Raw genomic sequence first — 16,462 nt, forward strand, 5'->3', positions numbered from 1 at the left:
TGAAAACAGTGTGGTGTGTTAAGGAGAAACGGCAGAGGTGTAATAACGAGCAGTTCATATTCCGTGTCAGCATCCTTCTGCTTTCACACACACTTGCTTCTGTGGAAGTGAATATAGCATTTTCTGGTTTCCACAGATAGTATTTGGCCTAGTACCATTAAATCTGTGCTGAATTACTGTATGGTGAGATGCTGCTAACATTAAGTGGCACATTCTGCTCCCTTAAGTTACAGCACAAGGTAATGTCCAGTTATGGAGTGTAACTTAAAGAAATGAGGAGGCTGGGACTTAAGACTAAGGTATGGAAAGTTTTAGATTTTTTTTTTTTTTTTTGAGCAAAGACACACTCCAGTTACTGGGGAAAATATGCCACTGAAAGCAGTGGAAAATGCTTACAGCAAATTATGTACTTCTGGGAAAAGAGAGAATGTGATTTTTACGGTTTGTTTGTCTGACATGTTATGCTACCATAGCAGATGTTTCCTAATAACTATTTATCAGTTGGTAAGTTAAAAGAAAATTAATTGACTGACCTGTGCATAATCATAGCTCGCTAACTGTTTTTTCATAAAATCTCTTACTTAGCAGAAATACAAAATGCAGAGAAGAAAGGGGTGGTTTTTTATTACTGATTCAAAGTTTTATTTCAGCTTTGATCCAGGTTAACTCCTTTCCAACAGCCAAACTTCTACCGTTTATTTGTGAGGGGGAAAAAAGGTGCATATGTGTGCCTATGTTACTCATGTTCTGTACTTTCAGTGGATGAAGATATTAACACATATTTAAGTATCATGTTTTTTAATTCTTCCCTATTTTATAGCAAAAGTTGTAATAGGTGATCTCAAAAGGAGGATAGGCTTGCAAAGTGAAACATTTAAATGAGCTTTGTGGCAGGGAAGAGGTTTCCAATCTGGATGACCTCCATTTTTTCATGGTGGTGTTTTTTAGTTGCTCTTATTTTTCCTTTTTTCCTGTCATTCTTACTTTGTTCACTGTATATACATGCTTAAGTTATAAAAGCAGCTATTAAAAAATGATTGTGCCATACGTAAATGCACACTATGAATCTGAACAAGCCTTTTCTTTGCACCAAAGTGCCTCATTGGCTAATCCAAAACACTCCCAACTGTGCTGCCTTTACTGGTTCCATGCAGTCTGTGAGAAATGCTTGTTAGGCAACATAATACTGCAGATAAGCTTTGGGCAGCGGGATTTAGTGCTGGTGTTTGACAGGTGATGCATAAACATAGTATCAGAGTATTGTCTTCTTACCACCGTCTACACAAGTGTTGCAGTCACATGGTTAGAAATTATGTGCTTATCTAATGATACCACTGCTGGGACTAATGATCTTCATGCTCTGTACATAGCTGTTGCCAACTCCATGTATATCCTTTCCAGATTACCTTTTTATAGTTGTGTTACTGTTATGCCAGAGAAATCTTGTGTTTGGTCTAGCAATACTTACAGACCTCTTTTGTAGTACTTACTTTAAGCAAAATTCATGGGTAGCTGTCTGGATCCAGCTGGGCGGATCAGCGAAAGTCTCTTCAAATATTGTCATCATGGAGCAAATAATTTCCCTACAGATAATAGGGATACATCAGGACAAGTTGTCTTTCCCTGTTTCTCCACTTTTCCTTGAAAAGAAACATCCTGCTTTATCTGGAAGATCTCTGAGCAAAATTACAGCAAGATTATGCTCTTTTGCCAGAAAGTGGTAAATGAATATTTAAAACATCCATTTTTTCTTCTGGATAATGCAAGGGTCAGTGGGAGATTCTGGGAGGTTGTGAGCAACTGCTCCTTGCCAGTCCACTGTGTAGGGCCCTTGTCTCTTCTTTGTAAAATGGCATAGTGTGCTGTCTCATGCTGGGGTGGTTGTTAGAGTAATGGAATTAAGTACTGGGAGGTGGAACACCTGAATAAAAGGGAGAAGCAGGGACTGTAGGGGTAGGTACAAGGAGAATGCAGTTACCTCTTCTTCATTCTCTGGTAACTGAGCTTAAGTGCTGTACCGAAGTATTCGCTTCCTTTAACTAAACTTCTAGCTGGCACTGTCTGGCTTGTGCCTCCGTCCTTGAAAAATAAATAGCACACTAAGGTGAGGGAGGTTAATAAGCTTCCAGAAAGAGTGGCAGGAAATAATGTGCAGGTTGCAGATAGGCTGCAGAGAAACTCAGCAGGGTAGAGGATGTAGAGGCAGACTGAAGCCTTCCTCCTCTGTGGATGGATGTGGGGAGCCTTGTAGTTACCTTACTATGAAACAACAGTTCCTGACATACGCCAAAAAACCAACCATACCTAGGCATGTCCTTTACAAAGATCCATTCCTTTAGGCTCTTCAGTCATTTAGCCCTCAAGGAATCTTAGTTTATGTTGTTTGTGAAAGGTAGACCATGTAGGCAAAAGACTCAATGGCAATTTTGTAGCTACCATTTATGCCACGTTAGCTCAAGAAGAGCCATTTAGGTTTGTTCAGCCTTTTTCTGGACAAGATGGAATGTTATAGTACAAAAGTCCAGTAAATAACAAAATTATATATATGCCCATTTGGTTTTGTGAAGTTTTACAATACATGTAAATATGCTATGGCCAGCATAGGAGAGAGTGGGTGTTGCTGTGGCGTACAGCATGTGGCCAGTAGAAAGGCTCATACTGAAGAAGGAGGCTTAGACAGCATTTGGACTCATCTGTGTCCTGGTGACACAGAAAATAGAAAGTCAAGCTGACCCTAGCAGGGATCTGGCCACTGCGTGTCACATCTGATTCTAATAAGAATATCTTTTTTTAGGACTTTGGAAGGAAAATCGTTCCTTATATGCAGTGTCACAGTCAAAGGCGCTGTTGTGATTACTGTTGTTTAGACCCTTTGTTGGAAGCTAGTATTTCCTACTGTGAAATAATAGCTTTTGCATTAGACTATCTACATTGGGCTTTTCTGTGAACGCATAGGTAGGTCTGAAAGAAAAATCTTACAAGGTTGTAAAGATAATTGTGGGAAATTCAGCATTGCCAGACCCTTGGTGAACAGTAAGCCTCCAACAGTGATTTTGCTTTGATCTGCTTCCATCCTTGATGGAAGGTGCGATGAAACAGGGTAGATGGACACAGTTAGATGCTCATTTTCGTCTAAGTTAGTGTTTTGCATTAGACCTTGTTGTACACTATTCTTGCTGGGAAACCTACAAAAAAAACATTGTACTCGGGCATCTTTTGAATATCTAATTTAAATTTTCTCTGCTCAATTAGTGTTGCTTTGAAACAGAGAAATCTCATGGATGAATGTGGATTATCTTTGTCAGTGCCAGTTCTCAAAGAAACTGCTGGATGATCAAACCCCAACCATCCTTCTCTTTGTGTATATCCTGTGCGAAGAACCAACATTATATTTCCCCCGTACATTGATTAAAGCACTTTGTGTGCAGTGTGTTGAGCCATTATTTCTATGCAGCATATTGAGTCTTTATGCCATAAAATAGAAGCTTCTGATAAGTGATTCATGGCAGCTTTATTTTTTAACTTTGTTATCCTAAGCAGCAGAGAAAGGAATAAAGGTGTCGGTAGGATTGCTCCCAAACCTCTGCTATCATCTCTAACTGTTCTGCATTCTTAACAGTAGTTGTTAATATAATTGCTGGTGTCTGCTTTTTTTTTTTTTAATTCTAATTCAGTCTCATACAACTCCTCATTTTTTTTCAAAAGCACAATTAATGCTGGAAAACTGCCAACCAAGTCTTGTATCCTGTGGAGGCATGTTGCTCTGGAGTTGTTCCTCCGAAAAACAGAGATGTAGCTTCAGGTAACGAGGCCAAAGCTTTACGCTTATGCTGTGGTGATCAGGTCTCATTTGTGAAGATGCTTGTGGTGTTCCAGAGGGAGATTTGTGGTGTTTCTACCCGAATTATGGAGCAGATTTAATTGATAGATGCCTGTGAGGTCATACTGAACGCAACGATTGTGTATAGATGCAGTATTTATCTTTTTTATTGCGTTCGGTGTAGAACAATTGGTACACCTGACACTTAAGTGCCTTTGCCCTCTTTGCTGCACCTGAATAAGTCGTAGATAGGGAATCCTTCATTCTTTTCCCTTGTTCCTGATGCCTCTGGAAACTAGAGATGAAAATGTGATCTAAGGCTGCATGCTTCCTCTTCAGCAGGAATTGCGATCATGGTTTTTGCCTTGTTCTGGATTAGAAGATAAGGTAGGCTAGAACTAGGAGACAGGAAAACTTTTCCACCTAAAGGCTGCCAGTGAACTGGAGAATGAAAAAAATACATGCTCCAATCCCAAGTAGATGTGAATGAGGGTCTTCCCTCAGATCTTTTCCTTCAATTTTTTTTTTTTTCCCAGAAATGCATCTGTCGAGAAGGTTTGTGCTGTTTGCTGGTTTTGGCCATGTCTATGTTCAGATAAATAGTTGTTGGTCACCCTGCTGAGACTCCCATGAAAACTGTGTCATGGGACTTTTGTGGAGTTGAGTGAAGATACATATGAGAGGGCTTTTGCTTTTTGAAGTAGATACCTGAAATGGAAACTCTTGAAAAGACAAGAGAACTAAATGGCTTATGTTCCTGTTCTACTGTTAACTTAATAAAATATCTTGTTATAGTGTCTCATGTTTCAGAGCACAGGGAATTCTTCTGTGGTTTTTTTTTTTCTATGGAACTTGATAGCAGTCTGGTTTTGATTAGACAGGGAATACAGCCAGTTAATAATAGATGGTATTTAGAGCAGAGAATTTACATACTTGCTAATGATGTCTGCAGTGTCACAGTGATCTTGCTGATGTCCAAGTGGTAAGGTAATGTGAAACTTGATCTGGTTATTATGTGAAACGTCTATTCAGTTGAAGAAAAAAATTCACTTTCTCTAACAGTATTGGAGGGGTTTCTGGTCAGTATTAACTCAAGAATTTCATTCATCCTTTTAATAAAGGATGAACAAGGATGTAGTAGGATATAGCAGAATAAAGGATGTAGCAACACAGACATACAAAACTACTCACAGGTGACTAATTGTGTTCCAAGAGATAGCTGTGAAATACAACACAGTGAATATTTCTGAAATTAATTACCTTAATAATTAAATAATATTCACAATTAAAAACCATCTTTAACAGTTGAGTTAGTTCCTCTTTCGGTGCTAGCTGACATTGAGATTCCACCTGTGGCTGCCAACCTGTTTCATCCTAGAAATGCATAGAGAAACACATGGTGTATATGCATGTGTGCCTATCCTTATGCATATGATATTCAATTAATGTGCAGCTGTATAACTTTGTCTCCATTATGCCATCTTTAACTGTGATCTCATGAGAAGAGAATGAGCCTGCCCCTTGAACAACCTGAGGTAGTTAAATCTCAGTCTGGTTCATGCCTATTCATATTCACAAACTGACCCTTTGCCTTATGCAGGGTTTCACATCGCTGCTCCTTCATTAATGCTTTGCTGCTCTCCGTATTCAGTATAAATACATCTGCTGGCTTTATATCTGTCCTACAAAATATGTAACAAACGCCGTATATCAGAATCAACTGCTTTACTTCCTTCACTTTTTATCCTTAAGTACAGGTTGTGGACTAAGTATATGGAATTACACAAATGCCAAATGAGTACATTATGGCTATCCTTACCATCTATTATAGTGTCTGTTAAGCAGCTCTCTGCTTCTTTGTGGTTAGCGTAGCTGTAGCTTATTTTCTCCCTGTTTTGATACTTTTGGAGTCTTGATAGTCAATTGATACTTTGTCTTAGAAGTAGCTTAAATCATAGCATTATTCTGAGGCATGTTTTTTCAGGAGATTTTCTCCCATAAACAGTGCCTTGTGCCATGTAACACTGGAACATAGCCATGGAGCTACTGGAGGCATTTTGCCTCTGAGTGACCAGGCTTTGTAGAAACAGACAACATCTAAATCCTCAACTTGAACACTGTTGTTAGTTTATCCAGTACAGAGAACACTTGAATCTGCTATGAAGAGGACAGCGGGAGAGTTTACAGTGGAAAAAGTCTTTTCATCAGTCCAGGGGTGAAGTAATTCAACTGTGTAAGGTATGAAAGCAATCTGATCAGATAAAGCACTCTGGATTCTGATTACACATCCAAAAAAGGTTTGTTCAGACTGCTGTAGCATAGAAAAGATGTTTAGTGGAATGATGGGACGTGCCTTCTGGAAGAAGATTTAAGACTTTAGGCCTAGCAAAGGGAAAGTTGAGATGATTGCTCCTTCAGGGCTTGATAGGTCAAGGAAGGTCTGTGCTGAGAAGGAGGCCTCTGGCCTGCAGCTTGCTTAGCAGGGTGTCATTTCAAGCATTAGCACACTTTATCTTACCACCTTGCAGTCATTTGTGCTTGAAGTACGTTGCCAGTATGTCTCCTGGATGCTGCCTAGATAAATCTCTTCATCCTGCGCCCTCTCCTCTGCTTTTAAGCCTGCCAAAGTCTTAATTTGGGATCCTGAAATGTTTTGAGCCTCTCCCTTTGGCTTTTAGTTTCTGAAAGAATAACCAATTCCGTTATCTGAATAGACTCAAGTCTGAGAGTAAGAATAGCTTACATAACACTATGTCTTAGTATTTGGGCCTTTCACACTGCATTGGTTCCTTTGCCAAATCCTTTTGGTCTGCTAATAGCTACCCAACAGAACCAAATGATACAGAATGTCTTTGTATTTGTGACGGGTAATTCTACATACAGTGTACCAAACATGGTTGTGGACAGCAGGGGAGAAATTACTCCACACTCTTTTGGTTGATCATTTGCAATAATGCAGCAGTCTTAACTGATGTTGCAAAATTAATCTTTTTTGTATAAAAGAGACAAAGCAGGATAACAGGGCTTCTAAGGTAACATGATGACCCAATATGTAAGCTCCTTCCACAGAGAGACTATTGCAGCTGACTCACATTAAACCCTCGGGAAATACTGATTTGGCTGCAGTTTTGCAAACAATTGAAGTTGTAGCTAACATCTCTGGTTATTCAAGATGCCTTTTTCCTCCTACATAACTGATCTGCAGTTTGTGCACCGGTGGACTGGTTTGTCACAACTTATTGTGGCTTTTGAACTTTTCAGACCTGTTATCATACAGACCAAGTAACGTAGATGTCCTTTGGGGCAGATCTGAGGAAGCTTTGTAGAAAGGTCTGTGTGGTTGTGGGAAATTAAAGGCTGTAACCACTGTACAGTTCTGGAGTTTTTGATATCTTTTACACGTGCCTGAAAAGTGATGTCTGGTAGGACTATATTGGGGTTGTCAGACAACTGTTGTTGTTAAGGCTCTCTTTTAAACTGTGGCCTTTTGGCACATCTCTCACATTATTTCTGTTCAGTGCTTCTTATTCAAACTAATTTTGAAGGGAATAGGGAAAAAGTTTATATTTACATTATTGTCTTTAATTTTTTTTCCCCTTGAAAAATCCCCATTAATCTGACACAGCATAATCTTCTCAGGAAGTGTGAATTTTTCAGGTCCTAAAGCAGATTAGCGCCAAACAAGAAAACCTTTTGAAGTTCTGAAAACTTTCTTCGGTACAAGGAACTTGACAAACCTGTCTGTCAGAAAGTTTTTGTTTCACAGAAACCATTCAAATCATAAGTGATGAAGTTCCTCTGACTTTTAAAATACATTGACAAATAATGTATTTCGGAACACTTCATTAGACTGAAGCTTACTCTACTGCCTTGATGAATGTATTTCATAGCACTTTCCCTTTTCTGTAATTTAATTTTAAATTACTTAATTCAGTTATTGATGTGTATTTAAAAAAGGAAAAGAAACATTTCTTGCAAAAAGTTAGAGTGCTTGCAACTCATGTTTATTTTAACTTGCTTAGATACAAGATATGATCCTACAGTAAGTGCAAACCTTGGCTTTGAAAATACTCCCTATGACAACCATTCTGTATTTGGAAACTAGAGACAACTTTTTGCTTTTTTTTTCTTTTAGCTGTTTTTTTTTTTTTTTTTTTTAATAGCCTTGGTAGTAGTACAAAGTACACAATATATGTTCAATTTGAAAAAAGTGGTTTTTTCACATCAACGAAATCCTGATGTCACAAAGTTTACTTGCTTTGCCCTGATATTTGCAAGTACAGTTCACTTATGTGCAACTATCGCTAACGGTTGTATTAAGCATCACTTTGTTTCTTAAATGCACTTGATCTAATTCTTTTCATGGATTGCTGACTTTTCTGCGCTTTTGAAAAGCATTTATGAATCCTCACTCACATATGAAAATGTAAGGAGTGCTTTAATTTGCTTGTAATTTGATGAACAATATTGTACTGTTTTTAGGTCATACATGTGATCTTTTCTTCTCCGGACGGTCATCTAAGATTCTTCTGATACTATAAAGACACCTACTAGGAACTCAGAAGCTGTGTGCAGCTATAGTTATCAGAAGTATAAGGAAAGATTCTTGTATAGTTTTTCATTATGTTAAGGGGGCATATAGGAGGTAGGGTGAAAGACAGACATAGCAAAACCGTATTATCTAGTAGGAATACACCCAGTTGCTACTGTCAATGGCATGTTTTACACAGGTGAGTCTCCTCACGCCTGAGATGTTTTGAGGAAACTCTTCCTATGTATGGGTACGTTCTTCCTGTTCTTAGCTGCAGAAGATGATCCTGGAGAGGTGACCAGGCTGGCATGAGGTAGCTCAGCATTTCCACACAAAGAACTCAGCAAGATTAGTGTGTTGAGATACCCTAGCTCTCCACCATCTGAAAGCAGCTAGAGGGAAGGAGTTCAGACAATAGAAGTTCCAGAATAGTAGTGGTTAACAGGGAAGACAGACAGGATAGAACAGGCTCATAGGTTTAACTGTTGAATTAGGGATTAATTTATGGGTGAGGGAAAAAGGAATATGAGTGGCAAGTAAAGAAAGTATTTAAGAGCAACAAAACACCTAACCATGCTGGTGTAAGTGAACACTAAAACTTGTGTTCTAGGTAGTACAGAGGTGTGGTGTGACACAGGCTGCTTTGATCAGTCGATAGCATTGCTGTGTAAGAATAGCAGGCTGCCCAAGGCACTGATGGACAACCGGTCAGGCTCCAGGCTCAAACTACATCTTAAAAATACTGCTGTGTCATGTAGCCTTATTCACTTGAGAGTTTCCGTGTTGCGCTGCTCTTTTGAAATGCAGGTGTGACTGAACCTGACAATTTTGCCTCACGCTGTTCCTCACTCCACTCGTGTCTGGTATTCTCTGGCCTCCCTTGAGGCCCAAGAATTTGGGGAACAAAAAAAACCTGCAAGACTGTGACTAAGACATTTGCAGGATTTGCAAACTTTTGGAATACAAGCTTCTCTATGCTTGTGGGGTGCATCCTGGGTTGGCTGTTCTCTCTGCTTAAAATCTCAAACAGCATAAAACTGCTTATTTGGATTTTTCAGGCAAAAGATTGCTTTCCACTTTAATTTGTCGAATTGACCATTTAATTCTAGTTTATGTTGGCTGAAAATAAAAGCTGATGCCTTCTGGTCAGGCAGGGCCAATCTAAAAGTGAAGCAATGGGGAAACAATTGTTATTTTTCCTCATTGACTTTATTAATGCTGTAACCCTTTCAAGTATACACAAAGTGCGAATTAGAAAGTGTCGATTCAGTGCACCTGTGGTGGGGAGTGCTAAGGTTGAGGAAAGATTAGATAGCGGAATAGTTGCTGTTTGTAAACGTAAGACCCCTTGAGAAAAAGTCCCAGCACCAGTAAGGCAAAACTCCATGGCTTCTGTCCTGTGACATAAGCTCTACTTTAGCTGCGAGGTAGGATACCTTCTCATTAGATCTCAGTTAAGATGTTGTGAGGTGTATCTTCTGATCTTATTCACCATAGTGTAAAAAAAGCAATGGAGCTTTTTTTTGCCCTTCCTAAAAGAAAATAGATTGTTAGTCTGGGAATCTCTATCAGCAAAGCTTTTGTCTTAGTAGGAAAAGAAACTGTAAAGACACCGATGCATGATGGCGGTGGCTGTGTTGCTGTAAAGTTGCAGAAATTAAACATCATAATAGAAAGCTTCTGTAAATGGGGTCATTCAGTCCAGACATTAAATTAACAGGTAAGATATTTTGTCTTTCTTAATCTCTTAGCCTTCAGACTCTAGTTCCTTAACATCTATTTCTGAGGCAGTGGCATGTGCTGTGAAAGGGCAGTGCGCTGTGGTGGCAGTGCTGCTTTTGAAAAATAAAACCAGCACTTTTGATACTTTGAGACGACCTTTTATTGCGAAAAACCTGCAGATGGACTCTCACAGAAGAAGTGAGAGGCAAAAGAAGACCCAGCTTCTTCTTGCAACCTTGAGCCGCAAATAATCTGCTAAGCACTAGGTACTGTCATGCAGGATGTTTTTCTCCCAACTTGCCAATCAAATTAATTTCCATTAGTCATTGGATCTGAGTACTGAACATGGAATGCATTTTTCCTAAACAAGGCATTCCCTTTGGAACGGAAGCTACAGCTACAAATTTTATGAACGTTGAGATATCCATGGCACTATTTCAATTTTCCTCTCTTCATTGCTGAAATTCCAGTACTGGAGCTCAGAATACTGTTCAGTGTATAATGCTGTCAAGTCACTAGATGAAGACTTTTCAGGACCTTAATATTAAAGATGTGTCATAATTTTGTTCTTCAATATGTGCTGTATTGTCAACGTGTTGCAGTGGCACTTGACATCGGTATGAATCCTGCCATACACATTTCTATCTCTCTCTTTTTTTTTTTCCTCTGCAGTTCAGACGGAGAAAATGGAACAGACGAAAAAAGAAAGGCAGGAAAGTCGCCTACTGTGTTGCTGCACACTGCTAGCAGTGAAATGGAGTATTTCGATGACCGGAAAAAAGTTGATGTTGCTAGGTAATGTCAGAAATGCTGTAATTTTTCTTCTAGTCAGATAATTAGAATGGTTACAACCCATTCAAGAAGCTACACTGAGTGGCAAGTTTTATCAGATATCCCAGTTTTGAGTTAGCTTGCACACTATGCAAGTAAATAGGAATGTGAGCCACCTTCCAGGGTCTGCTCTGTCAGTGAGAATAGTGGGAATTCACACTTTGGACTGGCTTAGCTTCCCGGTTCTAGGAGAAAAATACATTGCACTGTTTGGTGCCACTGCTAGTTACATCCCTTTCACAGTTAATTTGACAGGCAGTCAAACTGAGCTGCAGTTCAGGTCCTGGGCTGTTCCCAGAACACTTTCATGCTGGAATATTGATTGTCCATGGTAAAGCAATGACAAAAGTTTTAATTTTGGACTCTGTGCTGTATATTGCATCAGATTATTGTAATGTCTGTGTAAAAACAGCTGTTCTTCCTTTGTTGGAGAAATGGAATGCATTTAAAAAGAAAATTAAATCATACTAAAATCCTGCTTGGAGGGGTTGAATACAAATTTTGCATCCTTCTCACTTTGTCAACTGAACAGCCAATGCAGAAGTCATCAGTCTACTTGACACTGTGGTTTCAATCACAAGGCAGATACTGAAAAAACATCACTTAATTTCCTGAAGCATCTTTGAGGAGAAGCTATTTGAAGAAATACGTGATTAGTTTGGGTTTTTTTGCAAACTCTGCCCGGTTTTACCTCTCACGTAGAATGTAATTGACTGTGTGCAGGTGAGGGGTTGGCATAGGTTTTTGTAAGGCTCACTGTTCCTTTCAGTTTGACCTGTACTTGACACAGGCACACAAATACACGTACAGATGTTTTTTATAGTTTTCTTCTGTGAGGGACCACCTGAGATATGCAGCAAATCCCCCTGCTATCTAAATCAGTCCTGCTGTACAACCTCTTTCCTAAATCCAGCTTTATCCCCACTACACTTGGGGGTTCTCTTCCTCTCATCCTTACAGTTTTTACTGGAAATCCTGAACCTCTCAAGTTTAGGAAAGTAAAGAAGACTTATTGTGCAGGATAAGGTGCCATAATGGAAACTTCTGTAACACCTTTCTTTCCCCGTTGAATCTTCAGCACAACGTGTTCTACAGGTCATTCAGTATAGGAGTCCCGTGTTGCATTTTTCCTTCTGTTCTTCAGTCTGTATCTGAAGGCTTCTAAAAAAGAACTACCTTATTTTTATAGCCTGTTGATATGCTTTGTTCTGTGCTAAATAGCTCTTGGGGATAATGTTCTTCTCTTCCTAGTTCATGAAACACTGTTGTCCCACCTCTGTTTTTGTTTTTCTGAACAGTCCATGCCATTAATTTCTCCTGTTGTATAAACAAACAAAAGTTGTTTTCTCAGCCACCAACAGAGACTTTCCTCTGTGCTTGTTCTACTCTAGATTTGTTGGGTTTTCAGTTTGTTTACATTTTCCAGTATGAATGGCTAGAGCTGTACAGGTACAACTTCCTATGCAGCTGACACAATTCCCTCTCTTCTCCTCTAGGATTGCTGACTATCCTAATGATTTCATTATACTACATTAAGCCGTTTGCAGCCATCCTCTTGACTTGTGCACCTGTTGTTTCTTCTCTGTTGCACTTGCCAAGTGATCTCACGCTTTATAGTACAAGTTGCCCTCTCAGCTACTAGCTTTTGTCTTGCATTAATAAGTAACGTGCTTACTGTTAGTGTTTCACATGCTGCCCAGAAACAAACCAACATGAAGCTAAGCATTGTGATAATTCATTAAGTTGTAAAAATGTCTTAAACTTTTTTTTTACTTTCTTACAACTAGTAATTTAGAATATTTCTTCTAAATTAAAAGAAGACTTTCAGTGAGGGCTGGCATGGTTTGAGAATAAGATATACTCCTCTTTATTGTTGCATAATCCTTGATGAATCGGGTAATAGTTATTAAAGGATTAATATGTTTCATGGAAAAGAACATCCTGTTTATAACTTACAAGACTAATGAACCGAGTCCAAGCTTATATGAGATGACTTTTTTAATCTGCAGGACAAAGAGCAGCACAGATAGTCCACTCCTGACAATGGATATCAAGAGTGACTCCAAGATTGAAAGGAAAAAACGTGCCTCAAATCAGGTAGGGCAGAGGATGGACTTGTTTGTTTATATAGTAAGAGTAAATACATAACTCTCAGGAGAGCCCCCTTGCTTAGCAATATTATAGTTTGTGGTTGTATAAGGACATAGGTTCCTTTTTCATCATTGTGTTAGGGTCTGGGCAAAGCAGGATACATACTTAATAGCCACATAGCAAAAATGAGAATTTGTTATAAAACAAGTGGGCAAAATGAGAAGGTATTGGGAGGACAGGAAGCGGAATGGGTCACTTGATTGTAAGAATATCTAATAAGGCATGTGTCTCTGGGTGTGGGGCTTTCTGTTTTTTAGCTGAAGGCAAATGCACACTTTCATAAGCTGTTTCTAGATGTTCCCATTGATGAGCCACTGAAACAAAGTAAGTATTAACCCCCTTGTCATTGCTGGCTGTGGATCTAAGATAATGTTGTTACCTGCCAACTGTGGTGATGTACAAGAGGGACTACCTAAACTTTAAGAACCTTAAACTCCAGCTTCCTGGAGCTACAAGGCCCTCATCTGCATGCAGTGGGTGTTTTTGTTGTAATGTTGCAAAACGTAAATCGTCATATGTTGGGGCAGGTCATCCTTGGGAATTGTAGCCTGCTTTGTGCTTCCTAGCAGAGTAACCTGGTGCAACATTGTTTTGGTATTGAAGCTTTCTTACTAAAGTCACTCATTAATTGAGACAGCACTGGTCAAGTGACTAGCTTGAATTTTTGATGACGATACTTTAATATTTAAAAACACTGGTAGGATTTTAAAGGAGAAGCTGCTGCCCGAGCACTCCCACCCTACTCGAGGAAGGGCACACACACCACCTTAGTCTTTCTCTGCTCGGACCAGGGTCCCTTTGCAGCTGGCAACCCCCAGGAGCCGACAGGTGCCCCTTCCCACTCCTCACACACACATACGCTCACTCTCGGGCAAGATCCCTCCTTCTTCAGGGCTCCACTCTGGGTTTCCCACAGCAGAGCCTCAGTCATCAGATTTTATAAAATAAGTAATTTAAATGGGAGGTCCAGCAGCAGGGTCAGCCTGGGCTGGGTGCCTCCAGAGAGGGACCTCGAACAAAGAAATCCCTGGGCAATGACAGCCTTGCGATCTCTACAGCTGCCCCTCGTGCGTTTTTCATGTGTCTTTTAGTCCAGTAGTGATTTTTGAGTTGGAATCTTCTAACACTGCCTGGGATTCTTTTTCTGTGTCCAGGCAGGTCACTGACTGCTCTTACCCTGTTGATGTGCAGTCTCTGCTCAGGGTTGTCACGTCCTTATATCTCCTGGTTTATGCTTCTTGTACACCTGAGCTCCCTGGCAGAACGTGGGGAATGGAAAAGCCTCAGACTTAGGGAAAACACTACCAAAACATCAGTGTGTTATCGACATTTTTCTTATACTAAAAGACTAAGCGCAGCCCTGTACCATCTGTGAGGAAAATTACTAAGAAAATTAACTCTATTGTGGCGCAAAGGCTTCAGCAAAGCTGGCCATTCACGCTAAGTAAAGCTAGGCAAACAGCATAAATCACACCGTATTATAACCCTAAGTAATTTATTCTAATTAAAACTTACTTATTTAATCTAAACAACTGATATTTCTCAACATAGCAGAAGGACTTAAAGATTCTACTGTACTCTGTGGTAGTTATAACAAGTGTATTGTACATAGATATGTATAACAAACGTTTCTTTAAAGGAATAGAAGGGAAGCAGGTCATGAGTGAGAAATGGTTTTGCTCAGTGGCTGTGAAGTAAAAGCTGTATTACCTTACACGGGTTGTACCTCTGTTGATCATCTAGTCCAGACAACTGCTATCGATCTAAAAGTTTAAAGCAAAAACCTTTAATTAAGCTCTTTACGTTGACGTAATATGGTTACCTGAAAGCTAGTCAAAAAGTTTATAGGAAGCTAGGTGGTACTCTTTCAGAAAGGATTCTTGGTTCCGGGGAGCCAGTTGCATGTTACTATGCATTTCAGTCTTTGTTCTTCAGCTATTTTGAGTTTAAATTTAGGCCTGTGAAATCTACTGAGCTTGTCAGTATTAGTTAACCTTACTAAGTATTTCAAGGTTTGACGATGTTTGTCAAAAGGTATAAACCTAAACATATTATAGCTTTTTAAATAGAGCAAAACAAAAGCCAAATTGATAACAGTTGGCTTGAGTTGTGGTTACCTTGAAGATTATAGAGTATCTATTTGTTTCAGGCTTTACCTGTGCTCTGCAGAAGGAAATTCTCTACCAAGGAAAGTTATTCCTTTCTGAAAACTGGATTTGCTTCCATTCCAAGGTTTTTGGTAAAGACACTAAGGTTAGTAAAATCTTTATGTACAGAACAGTAATGCTATTCCTTAACAATTTGTTCATCATCAGAAGTTCACGTTATTATGCAAAGCTAGAATACTACTATACTTCTAAGTATTAATGAGTGCAGTCACTGTTCAGAAGTGATGCCTGAAAGTCACACTAGAACTGCAGCATTATTATTAAAGATCGAGTTTTTCTCTTAGGGACTTCCTGTCTGAAAAAAATAGATGAAAGGAAAGGATCTGACATGCAGTGGTGAGGGCATTGCCAAGCCCACGTACCACAAACTGTACAAAAATGTCTCTCTTCAGAGAGGAGGAGGAGGAAGGAAGGCTGAAAAGTTTAAGCACTACAGGAATGTAGTTGGGGAACTGGAGGGGAGGATCAAACGTATTAAGACAATTAAAGAGGAAGAACTAAAACTGCCTTCTGAGCTGCGTGGCAAAGGTCTTTGAGGGATTCTTCTAGCACTCCCCTCTGTTCTGCGTAAACAGAGGACGGGGAAAGAAAAAACAGTTTGGTAGATTTTTGCTTGTTGGCCTAGTATGAAGAGCAGAAATGGGACATGAGCAGTCAGGAAGATCCTAATTTACAACATTTACTCTTTCTTGGTACAGATACAATTCACCTAAGGCTTGGGCCCCTGTGGTGAATGGTAGGCATACACATAGACATAAATTTTCTACACATAGAAATACACACAAAAATACATATAGAAAAAAAAAAATTTGTGTTTTAGTTCTGTTGATCTGGAGCTTTTGGAGTGGTTTTCTTTGTTTACATGAACTCTGCTTGGTTTTGGGCTTTTATTGGGAAACAGCTCAATTTCCTGCAAGACTTTCTTTGTCTTCTTTCTTGGGTACTTCCTTGAATGAAGTTCCTGGTTAGATCCAGACCCTTTGTAAGTTAATTGGGGGCTGAAACCAGTTTAGGAGTTGGCAGTATCTCATTTCTCTACTGTCAGCCATTTTGACAGAACACCATCTATCTTTGGAAGGGATTTTAAGATGGTGGAATAGGTTTAAAGAACGCTTAAAATCATTAACGACACATCGTTCATAGTGACCTTACAGGTTATTATGTTTTACTGCTTGGCCCAATAAACTGAGTTATTGTTGATTCGTAGTTAATGGATTCTATTAGTCATTAATGCAGATG

The 16,462-nt window shown here is 39.4% G+C and overlaps 1 protein-coding gene across 3 annotated transcripts in view; it reads left to right on the top strand.

The window, feature by feature from the left end:
- Positions 1-16,462, top strand: part of GRAMD2B (GRAM domain containing 2B) — a 42,916-nt gene that overhangs the window by 12,320 nt on the left and 14,134 nt on the right. For all 3 annotated transcript variants that reach the window (XM_054185190.1, XM_054185191.1, XM_054185192.1), the window contains exons 2-5: positions 10,746-10,868; positions 12,914-13,001; positions 13,313-13,379; positions 15,205-15,308. In XM_054185190.1, the coding sequence (XP_054041165.1) occupies positions 10,746-10,868; positions 12,914-13,001; positions 13,313-13,379; positions 15,205-15,308 (382 nt within the window). The remainder of the gene's footprint in view (positions 1-10,745; positions 10,869-12,913; positions 13,002-13,312; positions 13,380-15,204; positions 15,309-16,462) is intronic.

This window comes from Rissa tridactyla, chromosome Z, assembly GCF_028500815.1.
Source record: "Rissa tridactyla isolate bRisTri1 chromosome Z, bRisTri1.patW.cur.20221130, whole genome shotgun sequence".
NCBI classification, from domain to species: domain Eukaryota; kingdom Metazoa; phylum Chordata; class Aves; order Charadriiformes; family Laridae; genus Rissa; species Rissa tridactyla.